The sequence below is a fragment of the Sminthopsis crassicaudata genome, chromosome 2 (genome assembly GCF_048593235.1).
Source record: "Sminthopsis crassicaudata isolate SCR6 chromosome 2, ASM4859323v1, whole genome shotgun sequence".
Classification (NCBI taxonomy): domain Eukaryota; kingdom Metazoa; phylum Chordata; class Mammalia; order Dasyuromorphia; family Dasyuridae; genus Sminthopsis; species Sminthopsis crassicaudata.
The window spans coordinates 149,255,343-149,280,066 of NC_133618.1; the positions used below are offsets into that span (position 1 = coordinate 149,255,343).

General features: G+C 38.2%; 2 protein-coding genes across 5 annotated transcripts in view; both read right to left on the minus strand.

Annotated features, from left to right (window-relative positions):
- Window positions 1-16,385, minus strand: part of NPHP1 (nephrocystin 1) — a 36,956-nt gene extending 20,571 nt beyond the window's left edge. For both annotated transcript variants that reach the window (XM_074287663.1, XM_074287662.1), the window contains exons 1-8: window positions 16,231-16,385; window positions 9,029-9,102; window positions 7,786-7,846; window positions 5,052-5,176; window positions 2,542-2,842; window positions 1,413-1,514; window positions 1,200-1,303; window positions 820-862 (exon numbers count right to left, since the gene is read on the minus strand). In XM_074287663.1, the coding sequence (XP_074143764.1) occupies window positions 820-862; window positions 1,200-1,303; window positions 1,413-1,514; window positions 2,542-2,842; window positions 5,052-5,176; window positions 7,786-7,846; window positions 9,029-9,102; window positions 16,231-16,299 (879 nt within the window). In that variant the 5' untranslated portion in view covers window positions 16,300-16,385. The remainder of the gene's footprint in view (window positions 1-819; window positions 863-1,199; window positions 1,304-1,412; window positions 1,515-2,541; window positions 2,843-5,051; window positions 5,177-7,785; window positions 7,847-9,028; window positions 9,103-16,230) is intronic.
- A 2,546-nt stretch (window positions 16,386-18,931) lies between these two features.
- On the minus strand, window positions 18,932-23,019 carry MTLN (mitoregulin). Of its 3 annotated transcripts, none has more exons than XM_074287664.1 (2): window positions 22,522-23,019; window positions 18,932-20,312 (listed from the first exon to the last, which is right to left on the minus strand). In XM_074287664.1, exon 1 carries the CDS (start codon window positions 22,918-22,920, stop codon window positions 22,750-22,752), a length of 171 nt encoding a protein of 56 aa, XP_074143765.1. In that variant the 5' UTR covers window positions 22,921-23,019; the 3' UTR covers window positions 18,932-20,312; window positions 22,522-22,749. The 3 variants fall into 3 exon arrangements, with proteins under 3 accessions (XP_074143765.1, XP_074143766.1, XP_074143767.1); XM_074287665.1 differs by having other exon boundaries at window positions 22,666-23,007; XM_074287666.1 differs by having other exon boundaries at window positions 19,392-20,312; window positions 22,615-23,019.
- Window positions 23,020-24,724: the final 1,705 nt, after the last annotated feature.

The following is a 24,724-nucleotide window of genomic DNA, read 5'->3' on the forward strand; positions in this document are numbered from 1 at the left end:
TACATGTGTATATATACATATACACACATATATTATGCTAGTAAAAATACACATATAAAGGGAGGAGGGAGAGGGAAGTTGTGAATTGGAGAGAAAACAAGGAATTTAATCACAAACTTTGCAAATCAGTGAAACACAATTATTCCCAAGAAATGGTCTGTCTTCCTTTCTACACCCACTCCCTGTCTGTAGACACCTAATACACAGAGAAGTGTTTCATACAGGCCTATCACTCTATTTATTCCCCACTCTAATCCCCAATAAAATTTAAAATATTGGTTTTTGTTCCATCAGGACATTGTAATGTGATTACTTTCATTCTTTGGTTTTTAAAAAATAATTATAACTTTTTATTGACAGACATATGCATGGGTAATTTTTTTTACATTATCCCTTGCACTTACTTCTGTTCCAATTTTTTCCTTCCCTCTCTCCAACCCCTCCCCCCTAGATGGCAAGCAGTCTTATACATGTTAAATATGTTATAAGTACTTTCATTCTTAATAAATAAAGCTAAGATGTAGTATTAATGACTCATAATGGCTTAGTATTATCCTCTTAAGAGGAGACCGAATGATAGTAACTTTAGGTAGAAGGGCAACCAAGAGAAAAGATACTTGGAACCAGAGGCTTTACTTAGAGGCTGTCAAATTACGTAAAGTAAATGCCTTCCTACTCTTAACTAATTCTAAGGTCATATTAGAAAAACGCTTCTTAGATCCCAAGGCCCATCCCACTTTTGATTATCTAATCTACTGATATCTATGATAGTTGGATAACAAAATGAGACATCATTAATATTGTAGGAAAGACACTAACCTCTGTAATAGCTTTTCTAATAGCACTCCAGTGAGAATCAGTTCTGGGAATAGATAAAAATAAGAAAATCATATACATATGAAATAGTGTAAAAGTTGTGCCTACTTACTGATATATGTTCAACACTCATTTAGCTAGTTGAATGTACTAAATTGTCATAGGTGTTAAAATCTAATGCCTTCAGGTATAATCAAGGGAAGATATAATCTTTCACTCTGAAAATGTTCCTAAAGCTAAATTGTTCTTTTGACTTTTAAAAGAACTAAAGCAGAAAATATATCTAAATTTTTAAAAATTCTTGAAGTTATTTTTTGATGAAAAGAATTGAATCAATACATTTTTCCCTGCACCTCCTTTCATACTCCCCCAAACATTCTCACCTTGGCTTAATCTCGGTTCCATGGGCTGTTTCATCTACTACCTCTACATCATCTTCACTTTCCCCTTCACTGTATTCCTGTTCCTCTTTCTCTTTAACACAGGGCTGAAAATGATTGAAATAGGTCATTTTTACCATGCAGAAACATGCAGAAAAATTGAAAAATTAAAATTAAAAAGAAAAAAAAAATATATATATATATATATATGCCTACCTCCAAGTAGGTTTTGGGAACGAGACCTTTAGTTCCATGAATATTCTTAGCTAACCACCAGCCATCAGGTTTCTTTTTAAGTATGAGGAGAACTTCATCTTTCTTAAAAGAAGAACAAAACAAGAAATCTAGTACCAATAAGTACTTAAGCCTCATGATATAGGCTACAAATTTGTTTTTCTCTTACTTTATATTTAATCTGTTCTAATCTTACCTTGATTTTAAATTACTTTTTCAAATAGGATTTGAAAATTACCATTATAAATAAAAGTAATGAAGAATTTCTTGTATAAATTGCTTACAAAGAGTTGGACATGACTGAAAAAACAAGTGAACACGAGTTGCTAATTAGCTTACAACCAAGATGTTTTCCCTCTTAGTTTCACCTGTCAAATGAAGGGCTTAGAAGAAATGATTTCTAAGATTCCTTCAGTTTTAACATTCTATGTTCATCCCAAGGATAAGTCCCAAATTCACACCATCTATAATGGAAACTTGAAGAAAAGTATAGACTTCAATATTAAATATATTTCAATATCTTCATCATGACTCTGCAAATTCTACTTTGTTTGAAAGGAATGAGGATTTCAGAGTCAGAAGACCATCCAATCCAGTCGATATCTGAACAAGAATTCCATTTAAATACCCCAACAAGTGGTCATATTTTCTTGAAGACTTCTAAGGAGCCTATTTCTTTCTACCCACTAAGGAACCCACTCCCTTTTTAACAGAATTCAATACTTAATTATTAGGAAGTTTTCCCTTACCTCAAGCCAAAATCGGACTCTCTGTAATTTCAACTCTTATTTCTAATAAATTTCTAATAAAGACCAAGCTCTTATTTCTAATAAATGCTAAGGTCTCTGGAACAAGCAGAAAAAGTCCGAAGAAGATAGACTTTATTTCATTTGCAGTTTCATAAAAGCTTTATTTTTAAGAATATCTGGCTTTGAGAAAAAGCTGAAGAATCCCATTGCTATGGACTTTAAATCTTATGATCAGAGGATAGAATTTTGCCTCCAAAGTTAGAGGAATTGGGTTCAAATTCCTGCAGCTGTGTGACCATGAGAAAGTAGACATCTATATTATAAAAATTTATTTATTCTTGATACCAGGTGCCCAGATTTACCTTAAACGTGAGATCTCCTGCTTGCTGAGCAACAAAGTCACCCACAGCAATATATTCTTTGTTAATTGGCTGTTCATCACTGGAGTCATCTTCCTCTTCTACTTCTTCCTCCTCCTCCTCTTCTTCACCTTCTTCATCTTCACTATCATCATCATCATCATCATCATTACCATCATCACCACCACCACCACCATCAGCAGCAGCATCATCATCGCTATCATCATTATCATCATCATCATCAATTTCCTCAGAGTCTTCTTCTACTTCTTTAGTCTGGGAAATATCTTGGACTTTCTCCTCTCTGTATTAAAGACAATTATGACTAGGATCACTCAAAATGAAGGGCAGATACATTCCATGTATGAATCAATTGATTTGGAGTTGGAGGAGCTGAGTTAAAATCCTACCCCTTCACTTATTTACACCTGGGTGATCTTGGACAAGTTCCTTACCTTGTTAGGGGTCAGTTTCCCCATGTGTAAAATGAAGGCGCTGGACTGTATGGCCCTGAAAGTTCCTTCTACCACTAAGTCTGTGATTGTATGATGCTACCTTTCCTACGGCAGGGAATCCAGCTTTTATAGATGTGCAACAGATGCAGAGATCAAGGGAGGAGGGAAGGGAAGGAAACATGATTGTTGCTGGCTAACCCCATGCAGATCTGAATGGCAGTTAGCTCACATATCCAGATGGAAAAGTGGGAGGGAAATCAAGGCAAAGGGAAGGAATCTGTTCTTTGGTACAAAGGAAAGGGCAGGGGACTGCAGATCAAATAGTGCTAAGAAATTTTAATACCCTACTAGATAGAAAGATATGTCATAATATATCATATGTCATAATAAAATCATCAGTCTGCAATGATCATTGAGGAACTACCTACCTCTTGTGAGTCTGTTTCACTTGATACCATGTGGATCCAGTTACCATGCTAGTGGAGGGTTATAATGAATAATACTATTTAGGGCCTGGTTAGCCTCCCTTTGGCTAGTCTCCATATGCAGTGGAGGATAGAATATTTTACTCAGAATATGGTCTAACCCTTGCCACCATTTGGACCATCATCTTATTTCATCCAGCTGAAGACACCCATAGAGTCACAGCAAGAGCAGCTGCACCTATAGACCAGCAGCCTTGCTATAAGTCCAGTACTGCCACAATCATCCAGGGAAGTTGCTCCTGGAGATGCACCTCTTCAGGTGCTATTGGACCTATATAGCCCCTCAACAACCATTGCTACCGAGGCCTGGAAAAGAAAGACCCATCCCTAAAGTCCTTGGTATTGCAAAGGCCTTCACATTAGAAATGGATCTGGCTTTCTCAAGAGAAATGACATCAAGGAATATCCATTACGATCTGTTTTCCTGCTACCCTAAGGACCACTGGGCCTTTCCATCTAGCTCACAGCTAAAACTGAACTTGTTTCCCCCATTAGAATGTAAGTTCCTTAAGCCCAGTGACTGGCTCCACTTTTCTGTTTGTATCCCCAGAACTTAGCATGGCATACTGTACATAGTGCTTTTTTATCCATTCATTCAATGTAGAAACATAACAATATAGCTATAACCAAGAGAATTATATTATAATCAACCAACAAATATTCAAATTTTATTTTAAGAATCTTTTTCAATATTATCAATTCAATTCTTTTCTTTAAATATTTCACTTATAATCCTCAAAGACAATCTCCTGAGAGTTTTAAATTATTATTTCATCTGTCTTGTATTTTAATCTTTTCTTCCCAAAGAGACTATAAGCTTCTGGAGAGGAGGAGATACTGGGAAGGATACAGAGAAGTATAACATTAAGTGACACTGACCACCTTCGGTTCTTCCTCCATGACACTGCATTTCCCAACACTGGAGATTTTCACTGGTTGTGAAACATTCTTCCTTCTTATTTCTCCTTTCTCTCCAGAAACCTCTCCCTGTCCTCCTAAATCTTGGTGCCTTTCCTCTGGGTTTATCTTCTATTTAACCTGTAAATATTTTGTTTGTATAGTTTTCTGTACATGATCTCCCCGTTGGACTTGAAAGCAGGGAGTAGTTGGTTTGGGTTTTTTCTTTTCTTTTCTTTTCTTTTTTTCTTTCGTTGTTGTTGTTGTTTTGTCCATCTTTCTATAACCAGTGCTTAGAAGAGTACCTATCACACAGCAGGCACTTTATAAATATGGTTGCTTAATGATTAATAAATCTTTGTTTATTGTAATGCCTCTTGTTTATAGCTCTATTGCTATTTCTGTTTGGAAATAAATATTAAAAATCCCTTCAATCTGAATAGAGTACCAAAAGGTAGTGATACAAGAAAAATAATTATATCTCAATTATATCTCAAAAATATTATATCTCAATTTCATTTTCTTTAGTACAGCTACATAAAATCTACCATCAGTAACTAGTACCACAAAAACTATGTTATAATATATATTAAAAGATAAGTGATATGATTATGAAGCATTATTATTTGAAGCAGTGTTATAAGGATTATAGCTAGTGAAAAAAAAATCAACATACGGAGTTACATTTTCTTTACTTATAGTCACAGCAAGTTCTTGCAGCTGCTTTGTAAGCTTTTCCAAAATGTTTTCTTCATCTTCTTTTCTCTGGTTGTAGCTTCCCACAGGTGCTAATTCATCACCCTAAAAAAGAAAATTGCATCATATAAAAATACTTGTTAACTTTAATTCTCAATCACATTCATTTTGATAATGTTGGTTTTAAAATTAATTATAATTGTTTTTGGTTGCCAAACTGTTGCTCTCTCTCTTCCTATCACATACTAGGGAAAGTCACCATTTGACACAAATTTATAAATACATATAAAACCAAACTATAAATGCTTGGGTTTGTCAGTTCTTTCTCTGAGGTGGATAGCATCTTCCTTCATAGGTCCTTTGTAATTGATTTGAATATTTGTGATACTCAAAAGAACTTCACAATTGTTCTTTGAACAATATTGTTATTCTCTTGATTCATTTCACTTTTTATTACTTAATTTAAGTCCTTCCCTGTTTTTTCTCAAATCAACCAGCTCATCATTTCTTACAGCACAGTATTATTCCATCACAATTTCCTCAATTTCTTTTTTTTCCTGCCATCACAATATTTTAGAACACATAGTTCTTTTCCTTTTTCCCTGATCACCTTAGGAAACAAAGCTAATAGTGGTATTACTAGATCAAAGAATATAAACATAGTTTTCTAACTCTTTGAAAATAATTCCAGATTACTCTCCAAAACGGCTGGATCAAGTTCACAATTCTAACAACAGTGTATTTAGTGTCCCAATTTTTCTATATCCCCTCCAACATTTGTCATTTCCCTCATTTAGCATCAATATTCATTAGGGAGATTGGTTTATAATTTTCTTTCTCTGTTTTCAGCCTACTTGGTTTAGGTATCAGTACCATGTCTGTGTCATAAAAGGAATTTGGTAGGACTCCTTCAATCCCTATTTTTTCAAATAGTTTATATAGCATTGAAGTTAGTTGTTCTTTAAATGTTTGGTAGAATTCACATGTAACACCATGCATAATCTTTATGCTATAATGTTTTAGTCTACTGGCTAGTATTTTATTTAGGATTTTTGCATTCCTATTCATTAATGAAATTGATCCGCAATTTTCTTCTCTATTTTTAATTTTTTGGTTTAGGTATCAGCACCACATTTGTTTCATAAAAGGAATTGGGTGGGACTCTTTCTTTGCCCATTATTCCAAATAATTTATTCAATATTGAATTTAGTTGATCTTTAAATGTGTGGTAGGAATTATCTGGAAATCCATCTGGTCCTGTGCTTTTTTCTTATGGTCTGTTCAATTTTTTTTTTTCAAAAATAGGCTTATTTAGATGTTCTATTTCTTCTTCTGTTAATTTAGGCATTTTATATTTTTGTAAATATTATTTCATTTCATCCAAATTATTAAAATGTATGGGCATACAATTGGGCAAATCAACTCCTAATAATTGTTTTGATTTTGCTTCATTATGGTATAGTCTTCCTTTTTATTTTTGATACTAGTAATTTGATTTTCTTCTCTTTTTAAAAATCATATTAACTAATGGTTTATGTATTTTTTTAAATAAAACCAATTTCTAGTTTTATTAATTCAATAGTTTTCTTACGTTCCATTTTATTAATCTCACCTTTAATTTTTAGGATTTTCAATTTGGTGTTTAATTGGGGATTTTTAATTTCTTCCTTTTTTTTTTTTTTAAGTTGCATATCCAATTCACTGGTCGGCTCTTTTTCTAATTTACTGATGTCAGCATTTAGAGATATAAATTTCATATATATGCTCAATTTCCTCAAACTCAATTCTGATAAGAATACTTACCACCTTCATCTTTCTGTCCTTCACCTGTCCCCACTCCAATAGTTCTTCCATTCATGACTCATTTGTATGTTATAGTTGCTCCATTTTCCTTGATTTTATTTTTTTTTAGGATCATTCCATCTTACTCACCTCAACCCCAACTCTCTACTTATGTATGCTGTTTCAAACTACCCAAGTAATATAACATTCTTAAGTATTATAGATTACTTTTTCCCATATACGAAATAAACATTTTGACCTCATTAAATCCTTTATAATTGGTCTTTAATGTCTAATTCCTTATGCTTCCCCCTATTATGTCAAATTTTCCATTCAGTTCTGGTGTTTTTGTCACAAATGTCTGACAGTCCTTTAGTTCATTAAAGATTTTTTTTTTTCCCAATTCAGAATTAAACTCAGCTTTCCTGGATAAATTATACTTGGTTATATAAATTATACTTGGTTATATATATATAATGTTTCATGCCTTTTGGTCACCACTAAATTTTGTATTGTCCTGACTGTGGCTCTGCAATATTTAAAAACATTTTTTTCCCTAGTTGCTTATAGTATTTTCTCCTTGATCTGGGAACTTCAAATCTTGGCTATGATATTCCTGTGAGTTTTCATCTTGGAATCTCTTTCAAGTGGTGATCTATGGATTTTAAAAATTTCTATTTTACCCTCTTGTAAAACTTCAGGAAATGTTCCTTAATAATTTCTCAAAATATAATGCATATTCATCTTAACACAAAAAAAGAAAAAGCCAGAAAAATCAACAAAAAAAGTGTAAATAATTGCTTCACAGAGGTTTTTACACTGATGTCAACTCAAGTATTTAAGACTTAAACATTTCCAAAGTTTCAGTTCACTCTGCTTGCTCAATAGAATAATGAAATATTCTTTTCCATGTCACTGACTGAAATACTTACTTTGTTTAAATTTTTAAGAGCTCTTCTGTTTTCATCTATTTCTCTTTTCAACTGAATACATCTGAAAATCAAAGGAAAAACAAAGAATGGATTTTATGTTGTCAAGAACTCATCAAGAAAAGTTTTTCAAGCTCTGAAATATTTTATAGAAAGGTAGACTTTTTTTCCCAGAGATGGGGGAGGAAATTATGTAGAACTGCAATTTTATTGACATAGGAAAAATTCTCATATGTAGAGAGTTTTCCTATGCCAATAAAATTGCAGTCATCAGGTTTTTTTTGTTTTTTTTTTTTCTTTTTTACCTTTCAAACAAGTCTTAAATAATTGCTTGTACTGACAGGTTAAGTTGTTTCCACATGGTTGCAAAATGAGTATATCAGAACTAAGATGTGAACCCCAGTCTTTCTAACTTCAAGCACAATTCTCTTTTTGCTATGCAAGGCTATATGTCTTAGAAATTTTAACAACTACTAACATTTTGGTAGAAGTTTGGATTTCTATTTATGTAATGTAAAGCTAAATCAATTAACATATAATACACTAAATTAAAAAATACAGAGAATAAAGACAATTTGTATCAAAACAGCCTTACTTAAACATATGAATGTGTAAATATGTAAAATATACTCCTCTTTAGTCCAAAAAGGTTTAGTTCTTTCTTTCCTAATATAGATAAAAAAAAAAATTTTTTTTTTGAATTTTGAATTTTGAATAATGATTTATACTTCACATTGGGACTTGGATCAGATGATATCAGAAGTACCTTCTAATTTTCAAATTTGAGAATTCTGAACATATTGATAGAAATATCAGATAAAAGCTATATGATAGAAATATCAATATTGATAGAAATATCAGATAAAAGCTAATATATGAAATCTTAACTAAAACAATATTCAGTAATTTCAAATGGCTTTTTCCTTGTTTTCCTCAAATGTGTAAAATTATGAAATTATTAATATTTTACTATCTTCCTGAATGCCTGAGCACTTATTTTCTATTGTCTCTAGGCACCATCTTCCCTATGTTTGGATTTGTTGACAGGCTAGGTATACTAGTAACTGTAGGGAATATGCTTAATTTAATTTTGAAAATTTTTAGCCTATTGTTTTTCACTAATTTTTACTCATCTAGTCTTTTTTTGAAATATTATAAATGACAAAGAAACATATTTCTCAAGCAATGTATACAATAAATTCTAGTATTGCTGCCCCAAGATTTATGCTATTTGTTAGCATGTTACCTTTGATAAATTTCCCGCCTTTTTTTGGCATCAAGGGCTCCTTTCAGTTGACTCTCGGAAAGCAAATGTCCAACCTAAAATAATTGTGAAACTGCACAATGAAATTTCATGTTTAGCATTCTGAATTTAGTGCTATATGACTTTAAAAAGTTTTCATTCATATGCTTAAAATTCTTATAAAAATTATATAACTTTGCTAATATTCCCTCTCATATAACTTTGCTAATATTCCCTACAGAGAAAAGAGTAAGTAGGCTCATATGTACATATTCTTCTTCATATCTGTGCCTCCACTGCATTGAATGGTGGTGTAGTGAGTGGATAGAGCCCCAGACCTGCAAGTCAAGGAAGACTTATCTTCCTGAGTTCAAATCTGACCTTAGATACTTACTATCAGAGTAGCACGTACTTCTTACTAGCTGTGTGACTCTGGGCACTTAATCCTGTCTGCCTCAATTTCCTCATGTATAAAAATGAGCTGGAAAAGGAAATAGCAAATCACTCCAATGTCTTTGCCAAGAAAAAGAGTCAGATTGAAACGACTCAACAACAGTAACATTGCATTGATTATCCAGAGAAAACAAATTGGAGAGAAAAAGAAAAGAAAACAAGTTGTTCGCTAAAGAAAGTTAACAACTGCCTAATTGTTCAGAGTCAACAATTCAGCTACCTCTAATGCAGGCAGCTCTGGAGTAGTCACTCATAATGAACAAAATTTAGTAAGTTCTTAGGCTATTTGCACTAAGGGGAATAGTCTGGAACTTGGCTCCCTTTCTTTTACCATGGTTTATTTCCACTAAACTTGTCTTCTGTGGAAAATAAAGTTAGCTTGAATTGTCTAAAAGCTCTTTCTATACTCTCCTTTGAAGCCATTAATTGGCTTAAAAGTTTCTCTTGTCCATGTTGAATAATCTGAATTTTTCTTACCTTTCCTTATAAATTACAATTTATAATTACTTGTTGGTATTTCATTAAGCAAACCACTCGTCCTGGCTGTATATGTGCATATATGCTAAAGCTGTGTTTCAGGCCTTCTCACTATTTTCTCACTTAGCAACTTCATCACTCCTAGGGCATGCTGGAGCCAGTTCAAATCGCCTCAGAGCCCACTGTTAAATTTTCAGTGTGAGCATTTATATCTCAGAAATAAACTAGCAATTGCTACAAATCAGATTTTATTTCTTGTTTTGTTGACTATCTAGCCTTAAGTGATGGAGAAAGAGCTGATAATGCATATTAAATTTAAAATCCTTTTTTTTTTTTCTTTCACAAAGCCAGTTGTTAGACATTACCAGTACACCCCTGAAGTTTCCAAGGATAATTTCACAAACATCCCACCTTAGTCTTTCTCCTGAGCTCTAAGCCTACATTTTTGATATTCCAAATTGGTGTCCCATAGGTATCTCCAACTCCAACTCCGGGAATCCAAAGCTGAGCTGATTATCTTTTTCCTCCAAAGCCCTAAAGCTGCCCATGATTCCTCAATCTCTCAGACTTCACATGCCTAGTCAATTGCCAAATCATGTCATTTCTACACCTCTTGTCATTCCACAATCTCTCTTATCTACCCCCTTCTTTCTATTCACCAGTCCTCCAGTTTAAAACCTCATGTCCTCTCACCTAGAACTTTCCCATAGTTTCTGGATCATTATCTTTTCCTCTAATCTCCTCTCTAGTCCTTTCTTCATATAATTGCCAAGGTAACTTTCACTCCCCTATTCTAAATAAATGTCAATGGTTCTCTATTGCCATTAGGACCAAATACAAGCTCATCTGGTTAGGTTTTAAAAATTCTTTCCAACCCAACTAATAATATGCATGACATCCCCTTTTGAAAACTCTATAGTATAGTTATGATATTCCATCTCCAGATTCCTTACTTTACTCTGGATGTCCCTGCGGTTAGAGGGAACTGCCACTTTATTTTTGCCTCTATACCTTGTTTCCTTCAAAACTATCTTCTACATGGAAGTCCTAAGTGCTAGTGCCTACCCCACCCAATTTACCTCCTGCTTACTTAGGCACCATGCCCCAGGCATATAGTATGCACTTAACAAATACTTTGTGTGTGTGTGTGTGTGTGTGTGTGTGTGTGTGTGTGTGTGTGTATTATGTATGGGTGTGTTTGTCCATCTATTTGCCTATTAGGGTTGTCTTCTCTGGGGTAATGCAAACTCCTTGAGATTTGGCACTGTTTTAATTTCTTGCAGCTGATTGACGATCATTTTCTAGCAGAAAGAGTGCTAGGTCTGGAGATAGAAAGACAGGAATTTAAATTCAGCCTCAACTATGTGATCCTGGACAAGTCACTTAACTTTGTCTGGATTTCCTCAACTATATAAAGATGATAATAATAATACCTACTTCAAAGAGCTGTAAATATCAAATGATATAATATTTGTAAAAATCCTTGCACATATAAGAAATGCAGTATGATTTCTGAAAAAAATCTGGGAAAATTTATATGGAGTGATACAAAGTGAGCAGAACAGGAGAACACTGCACACAGCAACAGCAACACTACACAAAGAATATTTGTGAATGACTTAGCTATAGTAATGCAATGATCCAAGATAATTCCAAAGGGCTCATGAAGGAAAATATGTCTCTTCAGAGAAAGAACCAATGTCATCTGAATACCTACCAAAGCATGCTGTTTTTCCTCTCCCTTTTTTTGAGTTTTCTTGCACAAAAAGACTAATATAGAAATGTTTTACATGATTGTACATATATAACATATCAGATTGCTTACCACCTCAAAGAAGGAGGAAGAGAAGAAAAAAAGAATAGTTTAGAACTCAAAACTTTTTTTAAAAAGACAATGAGAGGGGCAGCTAGATAACGCATTGGACAGAGCACCAGCCCTGAAGTCAGGAAGACCCATGTTCAAATCTGGTCTCAGACACTTAATACTTCCCAGCCATGTGACCCTAGGCAAGTTACTTTACCTCAATTGTCTCAGCAAAATGTATACACACACACACACACACACACACACACACACACACATATATATATATATATATATATACAGGAAAATAAGTACTAAAATTGTTTTTATACATAATTGGGAAGAAATAAAATATTTTAAAAATAATAATAGGAAACAGATATTGGAAGCAACACTTGGTATCATCATAAATGCAAAGATCTAATATATTTTTTACCCTTTTTGTGAGCTGTGGCCTGTACTGAAATCTATGCAATCTTCTCAGAATATGATTTTTAAATGTATAAAATAGAATATACATGATTCCAAAGGAAACCAATTCTTTTTTTTTGGGGGGGGGGAAAGCTTAACACAGGGCCTGGCACATAATAAGCTCTATATAAATGCTTATTCTTTTCTCCTTCCCTTTTCTTCTTCTTGTCTTTGCAGCTCTACTACACAGCCACATTTGCACATACTACTTGTTTGCTGAGTGATTTATCTTCATAATTTTCTAGATTTTAGAATGAAACACTTTTTTGGTATGACATATCTAGAATACAATTCTTTCTTTCTTCATATTGCTTTGCATTTTATTTATTTTTGGCCTGAATAAAGGCTGCATCTTCCAGTAGAATGCATTCTTCTTTATTTTGTTTTTATCTCTGTAACCATGGTTCTTTGTGTAAGTAGGTGTTTAAAAAATTCATATTGAATTGACTGAATCCTGACATGCTAAGGCATCTAATTATACCCAGTCCTCCTACTTCTAATCCCGGAAGGCTTAATTTTTATTCCAACTCTGTACTGCCAATTCTCTGTGAAATACTGTACCTCCAAAAATTTTTTTCTGATTTTAGAAGAGAAAGGCTCAAAATACATTCACTTTAATAATGTTCTACTCTGTGAACAATCACAAAAGGATGACAGAATTTAGTAACTGACCAGATGAAAAGCGAGACAAGCTTTCCAATGTAATAGAAGTCTAACTGAAGAAAGATTTTAGTGTTGATGGGCGGTAGAGTTGACCCCTTTGATCAGTGCTATATAGTGTCAAGAGCAGAAGAAGGGAGCTAGAGACCTGATTTTCATTCCTAGTTCTATTACAAACTAGATAAAAGGCTGATCTTTTTCATTCTCTGAACCTTTTCAGAAAGGCATAAAATGATCCACATAAATTCAGACCTGGGAATGTTAGAAGTCATCTATTCTAGATGACTAGTTGAGTAGAGGACCCTCTTCATTTACAGATAATGAAAACCAAAAGAGGTAGGGTACTTTGTAAAAGGCCACATGGGAAGTTAATTGACAAAGCCAGCATTCATAGCCAGCCCCTAGGCTCCCATACCAGCACTCCTCCCACTGCACTAAAGTCATCCAAAGTAGACTTCTCTGGGACCTATCAGTTCTAAAACACATGGTTCTTTTGACTGCAACCCTGTCTGTCTCAATGATGTCTTGAAAATCTCAAGAGATACATCTCCCTTCTCTTTATTCCTACTGCCACCACCATTACCATCTTCATTAGAATGTTCCATCTTCAGTGGAACATCTTCATTACCAACTTGGGGTATTATTGCAACAGTTCCTTATACAGGAGGATGCCGGTTCCCTAGACAGTAATAGGAAAGGTAGAAATGGGGAGGGGGGTCGAGAGAAAGATAATTTAGTTTTGGGCATGAGTTTAAACATCAAGGGACATGAAGCATGAACTGTCTAGTAGACAGCTGGAGATGGGAGACTGGTAATTAGAAAATGAGAATTGCATAGAGATGGTTTGAATTCATGAAAGCTGATTAGATCATAGAGGAAAAGAAGAGAAGAGAAGAGAAGAGAAGAGAAGAGAAGAGAAGAGAAGAGAAGAGAAGAGAAGAGAAGAGAAGAGAAGAGAAGAGAAGAGAAGAGGAGAGAAGAGGAGAGAAGAGAAGAGAAAAACTCAAAACAGAGTTTTGAAGGATGACTACAATTAGTAGACTTGATCCAGATGAAGATCCAGCAGTGTGTGTCTGGAGACTCAGGAGAAAGCTGTGTCACAAAATCTTTTCTTAGATAAAGAAAATTCCTCTGAAAAGAGGTCTGCAGTTTTTCTACAGTGGTACTTCATTATTTGTAGAAGGCACAAGAAGTGCCCAATGACTTTTTCCCACAAGGAGTACATCTCCAGTTCTCAGGCTAACTATTCTTCCCCATCCAATTCTCCACTGGGAGAAACAAGCCAGCCCCGCTCAGTTCTGCCAAGCCTAACTCAGCTCAACTCCTCTCTTCTTGACCCAACTCACTTTCTGAGAGGAATTTCAGCTTTTTATACTCTTCCCCCATTCCATGCTGTCCAAGTTTCCTTGAGATGGGGGAAGGGGGCCGGATGAGGAGGAGGAAGCTGAGGCCACAGGCCCTCTGCCACCATCTGGAACTCAAGGCTAGTAGGAGTCTGGGGTTGATGCCTGTTCCACCTGGGCTCCTGCGGCGGTTGCTCTCGCCACCACCACTACCCCTACTCCTTCTGCTCTGTGCCCCTTCTAGCACTAATGTCTTGGGAGGCAGAAGCTCGTGCTGCAGCCTCACCATCCTGCAGGAACGGCCTCCTGACCTGCCCACAGACATGCACAACTTTCACACTGTGGACTCCAACCTGACCGTCCTGTCCATGGCTGCTTTTGCTGGGGAATCGCTGCTCACACCCAAGGGCAACAGCTGGGCAGTACGCCTGGACAACCTCACGTCCCTACTGCACCACTGAGACAACAACCACGTGTAACAACAAGGGCCAAACAATAGTCAAGTACCGAAACATTTTTTTCTCATCAAAATGTTTTGATTCTTGAATTCGGCTGAGTTTTGAAGCAGTACGGGATGTGTGGCTCCAGAAAATTTCACAGAAAGGTTAAGTGAGTTGCCCAGAAATAAACAGCTACTTTGTGTCAAAGACAAGATGGAATTCACCTTGTAACTATCAAACCTGTTTTCAGCCCACAGATAGGAAGATATCAGTCCTCTAAAAAAAAAGAGCTGCCTAATGCCTATGTACTACCCACTTAGCCTGACTAGCGCGCAAACCCTCCAAATTCCGGCTCATTCATCTCTATATTTCAGGCAAACTTACTGTTCTCTGCCTTCTCACTAGACACAGTGCGCCTCTGCCTCAGGCAGTGGCCACACCGATCAATCAACCAACCAGTAAGTATTTATTATCTTCTATCTAAGGTTGTGATAGAAGCCCAGTGAACAAAACAATCCCTATTTGTGATGAGATTACATTCTAATGAGGGAGACCGACACCGGGAAAAATGTATACAGCACAGCTATAAAATGAATAAAAGTAATTAAGCACCGCCTCCCCTAGAGGAAAGGGTCCAGCTCCCTTCCAGCTCCGCTCGGCCCCCCCCTCCAGATTACTTCTCTGACCCGCCGGCTTCTTCTAGCTCCTCCTCACATTTTCTCCCTTTAGAACGTTAGTTCTCGGAGGTCAGGGGCCCTGTGTTTGTGCCGTGTTTGCGTTTCCTGCTTTAGCAGGGTGCCGGCACTCCGGACCCTTCATTAACAAACCCTTTATCTACCACCGCGGACTTGGGGAGGGCATCCTTGGTGTAGGAAGGGATCGGGAAAGGCCCCGGCGGAGGTCAGTGTCTGCTTCTGCAGCTTAAAAGAGCCCAAGGACCTGTGGGGCAGAGTGGGGGTGCTTTCCGAGCAGTGCTAGGAGAGGGAGATGGCAGAGGGCGCACCACCTGAGGAACAGAGAGACGGCCAAGGCAGGGGAGAGAGTGATGATGTCCCGCGAGACTGAAAACAGCTTGGGAGCAGTTTGCCAGGGCTTTAAAACTAAACTGTAAAAGTTACTATTTTAATTAGAGGGAGGCCAGGGAGCTTGCGTTCATGTCCTTTAAATCTCCTCATTGCCGGCTCCTTGCCCAGGCCGGGGCGATGGCCAGGCCTGTGAACCTCCTCACTGGGCCAGGATCTGCTCCTTTTTAGCCTTCCTTTTGCACAGGAGGGAAGCTCAGGGCCGGGGGAGCCGCACGGGGCCTTCAAACCCAGCTCCCGCGGCTCCGCTCGCCTTCGGCCTCTACATAGCGACGGTCTTTGGGGAGGTCAGAGACTTCCCAGGGGACGGAGCTCGTGGGGACGCGCGAGTGAGGAAGGGAACGGCTGGGAGAGAGGCATTCCTGGGCCCCCAGGCCCGCCTCTCTCCGCAGCCTGAAGCTTCGGGCCCGTCAGGCTTCCCGGCGGGGGGGCAGGGAGGACACGGCTGGAGCCCGGGGACCGGGGGACTCGCTACCTGTAAGCGGAGGTCCTGGCTGCGGCGCTGCACTATCTGCAGGGGCCCGCGGCCCCTCCCGCTCAACATCCCCACCTAGGCTGCGCCCCGGGACTCCCGGAGGCTTGGTGCTTGTAGTCAAGGAGACCGACGTGGCGGCGGCTGGAGGTGACGTCATCACAGCGCGCGCAGACAATTCCAGTCCGAAGAAAAGATCCTGGAGCGAGGACAAAGACTAAGCTTAAAGGCCATCCCGAAGCCGCTGTGGGGATCCCAGAGTTCCCCCCTGACTCGGAGTTTACTAGGCTCAGACTCGGAGCTTCCATTTAATGAGCGGGTGCCAACAGCTCACAGAACTACACATCCCAGAATGCAATGGCGCTGCTCAGTTTCACCGGGACTTTTAGAAAGTTTATCCCCGCGCACAATCCTGGGAGGAGGAGGGACTGGAGACACCTTCGGGATCAGCGTCCATTCATTCCTAGATAGTTAATGGAGCGTGTTAATTGCCTTCGGGATGGAAAATTCCCTGCAGTGGAACCTCAGTGCCGCTGCTGAACTCAGACCTACTTATCCTGCCCTCATCTTGTCTACTGTGCATCTTCAACTGGATTCCCCAGACCTCTTAAACTCCGCTTGTCCAGAGTGGGATCCATTAGTTATCCTCTCAAACTGTCTCTTCTTAACTTCCTTAATACTGTTCGAGAAACACCATCTTCCCAGTCACCCAGTTTAGGGGTTCTCCTCACCTCCTTAATCCTTCCACCTCCTGTACCCAGTCTGTTCCCAAGGCCTGTACTTCACCTTCCTAAGAACGTTCTGCGCCCTCTCCGCCGTTTCTTCCCCCACAGTGTCGCCATGTTGCAGGCCTCCATCATCTCAAGCCTGGACTATTGCTGGTCTGGTCACTAGGCTTCTTCCATTCACGGCTGTCAAATTGCACTTCCTAAAGCATAGATTTGACTGTCACTTACCTTGTCACAAATTCTAATAACTTGCTACTGATGGAATATAGCTTCTAGGGGAGATAACAATTTTAAGGTCAGGGCCTTAGGGGGCTTCTGTTCTAACAATGTCAATGATTCTAAATCTCCTGTGATCCTGAGGCCCTCTGATCTAAGAATGTTGTTGTTCTCTCAATGATTGTGAAAGTCTTCTGGCCTAGGAATATAATATTTCTTCCCTTAGACTTTAGGGAAGATACATTAGTGATTCTGAGACTAACTGTTCTGACAATCTTGTCTGTTGATTCTAAAGTCTTCTGGCTTTAGGATAGTCCTAGGGTCTGACACTGGTCAGTGATAATCAAATTCCTGAGACCACTCTACCTCTAGACCATAAAATTAGCTTATCAATAACATGAAGAACTAGAAAAATGTGTCTCCTTGCTTCAGATTCCTTGCTAAAATCTTTGGATTTTAACCAGCTTCAATTGGCATTACAATCACAATAAACTTTGCCCCTTGCTTTTGGATAGGGATTCAAGCCTGCAAGATGTTTTGAGACATCTCGTGATACTAGTCTCTGATCTCCAAATTTCTGGGGTCCTTTCTCAACTTCAATTTGTTGACCCAGTCTGGGGAGAGTCTCCTGGTTTGATTCCCTCCTTGCCAAAGTAAGCTCCCCATTTTTTTCTTCCTCAATCCTATAGCTGGGGCACCCCAAGTCACTGGGAGAAGGCTTGTTTGGGCCTTCAAGAGCTCCATGCTTATCAAGTTTTTCTTGAGTAGGGATGTCCAGACTTGGAACTTCTTGCAATTTTTGGCAAAATTCCTAAGGAACCTTTACCAGCTTTTCACCTTCTCTGGGATGCCAGAGGAGATGAAGTGCTAGTCCCCTTTCATGTCATTTTTGTCTTTGTGGGTTTGTGCAGAATGTCTGTGCCATGTTTGTTCTGTGAGCTAGATTTAAAATGCAATCAGCAAGAAAAGACTTCTATGCTCTAGTTAGAAATCGGGGAAGATTTCTTAAAAAGCCTAACTTTTTTTTCTGTGGACTTTAGCTCTGGCCAAGCTGGGGGCTACACAAAAAAGTTATCCAATTAAAATTAAAATAACATCTTAGCAGATTCTCAGTGTAATAGGGGGTCTATTGGAAGACAGGAATATTAATAAATTATTAGTGGATTTGTGAATTGGTCTGACCATTATGAAAAACAATTTAGAATTATGCCAAGGGATTAAAATGTCTTTTGATCCACAGATAACACTGTTAGGCATGAAAGACAAGAAGGGCAGACAGCAAAACCATAAATAACAAAATTTTCATTGCTATTAAAAAAGTGAGCTAAGAACTAGAAACAAGGTAGTTGCCCATCACCTGGGAAATTGTTAAATGACTGCTGAATATAAATGTAATTGAATTTTCTTGCATTAGGAGAAAAAAGAACAATTCTGAGAAATATGGGAAGATTATGTGGATGCTAATATACTATGGAGTAGAACTAAGAAAACAATATACACAACCGTAATGTAAACATCAAAACAAAATGCTATGTATGTTAGTCCAATGATCAAGCTTAGCCCTGAGGAAAAGATGAAGAAATATTCTTTCCTTCCTTCAAAGAAAATGTGAGATGTGAAAGGAAAATGGGTATTAAACATTCTATCACTGTGAGATGAGATCAAAGTGATGGGTGTTTTTGCTGAACTTTTTGTCACAAGAAACTGGGGGAATATATGATTATGATATATGGTTATGATTGTAATATAAAAACAAAAGGCATAATTAAACTTTTATTATATTAAAATAGACAAATAATTTGTATGCATATTATCAAAAAGAAGATTCCTTAAAATTGTAGAAATAATCTCATTCCACAACCTTCTGATTAGTTATACCAGAGGAATAAAATGGGGGAAAACATACTCAACAGTAATCACTATTATGGAAAAAATCTAGTGCAGAAGCTCAATTTGAAATTGAAAAGATATTCTCTATAGATGGCGTGGTCCTTTGCAAGTTCCAGGGTGTTTGCATGAAGACTGCCTACAACCCAGATTAAGACAGTCAATCTGTAACACACATGTATCAATAGGTAGGTATCTTGACACAGGCATTACAATGAACAAGTTGAGTTCAGAATTAAACCAGTAGAGAATAGTAGAGCAGTGAAGTCAGTCAAATAGAAAAGGAACCCTGATACCACACATTAACTTAGAAAACCACAAAAGAACATTATCTATGTTGTACTGTATTTTTATTTGGCAACTTGAGTTTGACATTTCTGCCCTAATTTCCCAAAATATCTTGAAAGATCAAATTTTTTTTAATACAAATATTCTATTAGGTTTTTTTTTTTAAAGAATTTTAAAGAATTGAAAATGATCACTCAGAGGGCAATGGAGAAGCACATAGTAGGTGTGAAAATAGGCTAAGAATTTTGATAAATTAGGGTAAAGAATGTCAGCAAAAAAAAAGTATACTCACAAAAGACAAACAGATCATGTGGCAAGAGAGATTTAACTGATGGACAGTACACCTGCCTAGAGGAAACATCCATATCAATAAGGCCCCTGATAGACAACTATATGAATAAAATAAAGGGCCCTATTTCAGAATTTAATAACTCAAGCACCCAGGGTAATATAGATATTTCTTATCTTTTGTGGATGTAAAGTACCAGTATTATTAAGTTAATATAATCAAGAGCATTTTAAAAAAATAGTGCAGTACCTTGAAACTGGCAAATTGTCAAGAACAGATTATAAAATTTATAGTTAATAAAAAATTACTTAAACTCATATGATTTTACAATTTTTTTTCACAAACAAGATTCTTGCTAATAGTAATATTATTAGAGGTATATTTTGTACTTTTTTGGAATCTTCTTAGAAATTCAACACATCATCTCACTTATCTTCACAAAGTCCTTGTGAGCAAAATGGCTTACTTAAGTATAATCATTATCACCTGATGAAATAACTTTATTCTTCTGACCCTTGGTTCTTCAAAACTATTCAGCAAAGGATATTCAGCACTGTTTTCTCTTTTTTAAAAAGTAGATTGAAAAGATGTCCATTTTTTTTTAAAGATAAAAATCAATTGATAAACTGCAGGAAGAAATTGTTTTTGTCCAGTTCATTATGTCCATCTTCGAAAAGCTGTTAGAAATAGAGATGAATAATTACTTTCATGTAATTATTAAATAGTTTCTATTATAATACTTCACAATATTCTACAGATACATGTAAATACAAATATAATCATCCTTACCATTTATCTTGACTACAAAGAAATTGGATAGGAATAAAGGAATAAGGACTATGCTAATCACTTTAACAATGTCTCTTTTGAGCATTACACAACTCCTGGGGGGTCGGGGCAGGGATATGAACTCAGGGCTTGACTCTAGGACCTGTCTCAATATACCACCAGTTGCCTCCAACACATAATATGCTACAGATTAAAGATTAAGTCCTTTCTTTTATAGATTAGAAAAGCAAGGCCTGGATAAATTGAAAAAAATTTTTTGGAAAGTGACTGCAAGAGGTATGGAGCTGGGACCAAAAAGTTTTCCAAATCATGAGGTATAGTTTTTAAAGCTGGAAGGAAGATCTTTGATCATCTAGTTTAAACCCCTTCCTTTTTCAGATGAGAAAATTGAGATTCAAGAAAATGAAGTGACTGGTTCAAAGTAACATGTAATTGACAACATCTTGATATCCATTATTTGCTCAGGGTATTTGAAAGATCCTCTTAGATGGAAATGACTAACAAATCATTAGTACATATTTGTGTAGACTCATAAAAGATTAGAATGGTCAGGAACCTTAGATTATCTTCATCCCTTTATTTCACATAATTAGGAATCATGGCTCAAATTTGGGAAGTCATTTATTTAGGTCTTAGAAGATGGTAACAATGGTGGGACTAAACCCAAAAACCCAGAATGTTTTTCATACCCAATGAAAATTTCTATTACCTTTTAAAGAAAGGCAAAGCATATAAAGACACTGACCTGGCAGTGAAGACCTGAGGTCAAGTCCTTCCTAATACATACTAGTTAGCTCTGGAAGAATTTCTACACAGATCAATAGCAAAAACAAAATAACAAAAATCTCAACTCCAAAGGGACTAAAAGTTCAAATGCCTTCCGAGAACAAATAAGGCTTTAAATGAAAATATTCAGAGCATCCAAAATTCCATGAGTTTGAAAAGAAATCAAAATTAAACTAAATATTATGTAATTAGATAAAAAAATTTGGGGCCAGTGAGTCGTCCACCTTTGAAAAAGTGGGAGACTGGCTGAAGAGCATTGCACATGTTAAATTGAAGTGTGTAATTTTAATGAGTTGTTTCTTCTTCCCCTTTCAAAAAAAAAACCGTGTCACAAGAGATAGAATATTAGTTGTAAAGGGAAGAAAGGATATATATTTCCAATCAAGTCAATGAAAATATGAGTGAAAATTTTAAAAGCTTCCATATTACGCCACTAAATATGAAGATATCTACAACTATCTGATTGTCACCTTTCTGTTTCCTATAGTATCTTACACATTGTAATTCCTCAATAAATGTTAACTAAATGAGACAATAAATAGATGTAATGAATTGGTGAGTTCTGGGCTTGATAGTCTGACCACGGAGTTTTCATTCTAGAAGCCTTCTACATGGTTCTCTGGTACCAGTGTTAATACTATCAAAAATTGCAATTAAAAAAAATTAACCTTGAAATTTAAAAAAAACATTAAAACAATCTCAAGAGTTTACAAATCAAAATAAAAAAGTGATATACACGTCACCAAAATCCTTTTTCACATCAAAGAACAGTAGAGAGTAAACATACTTTCTAAACATTTAATTCATTCGGAGGGATAAAGCTTCTCAGAACTTGCCAGTCATGTGACTTAAGGATTTCAGGCAATATCAGGATTTCCCAGCAATATCCTCCCGTTTTCAAAGAAAGCCTTATCATAGCATTTTTAAAGAACAGTCCAGAAACATCTCTCCACTGGTAACCTGGGCAATTTCCCCTCCAAGTTGCTGGGCTGAGAGTAGTTTTTAAGTGAGGGTGAGGGGAAAGGGAGTCATGGAGAGAAAATTATATATACATAAAAATTAAAAGGACGCCCCGGACCGAGGAAGGGTGACCAGCCCCCTCTCACACCTCCCCCCAAAAGGCTCATTCTTACTCAAGAAATCTCGCCAAACAACTCGGCTTTTAGGTTTCTAGCCTGGCACATATTTAGGCCCCAAGGAGCCCATGAGCCCCCTCCACCTCTCACCGCAGGCCCCGGCCGACCCAAAGCTAGGAGGAGTCCCGTTTGCAAGGGCGGCAGGGCCCAGCCCGCAGTGGACACCCAAGGTCACCTGGAGAGGCCGGACATCGGTCCCTTCCCTTTCCCGGAGGAAAGGACGATAAGCTCCGAAGGCCCGGCTGTCGGGGGCTTTCCTTTCTCTCACCCAAAGCGAGGCGGGGGATTAGCCTGGCTCAGTCCCCAGGGGCGGACCCACCGCGAGGATCCGGACGGAGCGCGGCAAGGCGGGCCGGCGGCGCCTCCACGGCAGCGCTCTCCGGACGGGGAGGGTCGCGGCGGCTCAGTTCATGTCCAGCTGCCTCTGCGTTTCTTGCAGCTTTTGCTGCAGCCGCCGCTTTCTCCAGACCAGGAAGCGCCTCCACATGAGGCACGCCTGCCAGCCAAAGAAGCAGCCGGAGGCGAAGGACACCACCACGGCCACGCGCAGCTTCCGATCCACGATGTCTTTCATGGCGACGAGAGTCCCTGCACCGGGCGTCCGGCACCAAGCGCGCGATACGGCAGCGCGGCGGAGACAAAAAGGCGCGCTCACGGACCGCCCCGAGTCCTCCTCCCAGGGAGGGGAGCGAAGCGAAAAGCCGGGGCCGAGTAAGTGTGGAGTGCGTCTGCGCGCTCTCGCCCCGCCCCTTCCTCGTGTGTGCCCCGGGAGCCTCTCTGCTCTCCGCTCGCTGCCGGGAGAGGTCTGCACTGGCGGGGGCTGGTGTAGTCGGGCGGAGCAGCAGAAGCACCTACTATGTGTCCCCTACGCTCCCCGAAATGTTCTTCCCCTCAGAGACGTCCTGTTCTAACGGGAGAGACCGCCCAAACTGTTATGTACTCAAACACTAAGTCACAGCCAAGAGAGAGGAGACTAAGTCCGAACTGAGGGATTAGCCGGGAGAGGCGGGGGAACGGGAGGCGGGGACGGCCTTAAAGTACCGAGGCTAAGCCTCCGGCGGGATCTTATCCGTCCTGTGGGAGCCGAGGCAGTGGGAAGTGACAGTGGATGGGGGGGAAGGCTGGACAAGTTACAGTGTATGTATGTGAGGGAGTGGTAAACCGAGAAAGGATGAAGGGGATGGTTTCCGAAGGAGCTGCGAAGATTTACGGGCTCTGATACAAAGTAAGCAGAATGAGAAACATTTGTACAGTAACAGTAATCAGCGTGAGACTTAATAACTCTGATCGACACAATGGCCTGCCAGTTTCATTGGATTCGTGATGAAAAATGCTACCCACTTTTACTTACCCACTTAATAGTCTATCATCTGTCTACCTACCTACTTATCTATCTACATCTCTGTCTGTCTCTCTGTCTGTCTCTCTGTCTGTCTCTCTCTCTTTCTCTCCCTCTCTCCCTCTCTCCCTCTTTCCCTCTCCCTCTCTCTCTCTCTCTCTCTCTCTCTCTCTCTCTCTCTCTCTCTCTCTCTCTCTCTCTCTCTCTCTCTCTCTCTCTCTCTCTCTCTCTCTCTCTCTCTTTCTCTCTCTCCCTCTCTCTCTCCGTCTCTCTCTCCGTCTCTCTCTCTGTCTCTCTCTCTCTCTCTCTCTCTCTCTCTCTCTCTCTCTCTCTCTCTCTCTCTCTCTCTGTCTCTGTGTCTCTGTCTCTGTCTCTCTGTCTTTCTGTCTCTGTCTCTCTCTCTCTCTATCTTTCTGTCTCTGTCTCTCTCTCCTCTCTCTGTCTCTGTCTCTCTGTCTTTCTGTCTCTGTCTCTCTCTGTCTCTCTGTCTCTGTCTCTGTCTCTGTCTCTCTGTCTTTCTGTCTCTCTATCTCTCTGTCTCTCTCTCTGTCTCTGTCTCTCTCTCTGTCTCTCTCTGTCTTTCGATCTCTGTCTCTGTCTCTCTCTCATCTCTTTCTCTCTTCTCTCTCAAAAGAGAATGATTAAAGCATCTTACACCTGTACTGTAGACTAGAATTAATACCTATCTATCTCATGTATAACTCATGCTGGGAATGAATTTTTTGGATGTTTCTCATAAAAAAAAAGTCAAATTTTAATCTGGGAGAAAATAAATTATTTTAAGATCAACTGAATGATTTTTTTTTTTTTTTAAGAGTGAAGGTGGGAGATCAAAGTTGAAGTTTGAGTATAATGATAAAGGTTTGGAACAGTTGCTTCCAGATATGTCATAAGGCAGAGGTGTCAGACTTGGAGAAGAACTAGAATAAAATGTAATTAGGAAATGTTTGATAAAATAAGTAAAAATGTAGTAGAACATAGATAATATTAATTTATGGTTCTCTAAGTCAATATTCAATTTAATGGGATGTTTCTATGT

Bases quoted from the DNA above. Each gene is read 5' to 3' on its own strand.
- MTLN (XM_074287664.1), bottom strand. From the start codon at position 22,920: ATGAAAGACATCGTGGATCGGAAGCTGCGCGTGGCCGTGGTGGTGTCC.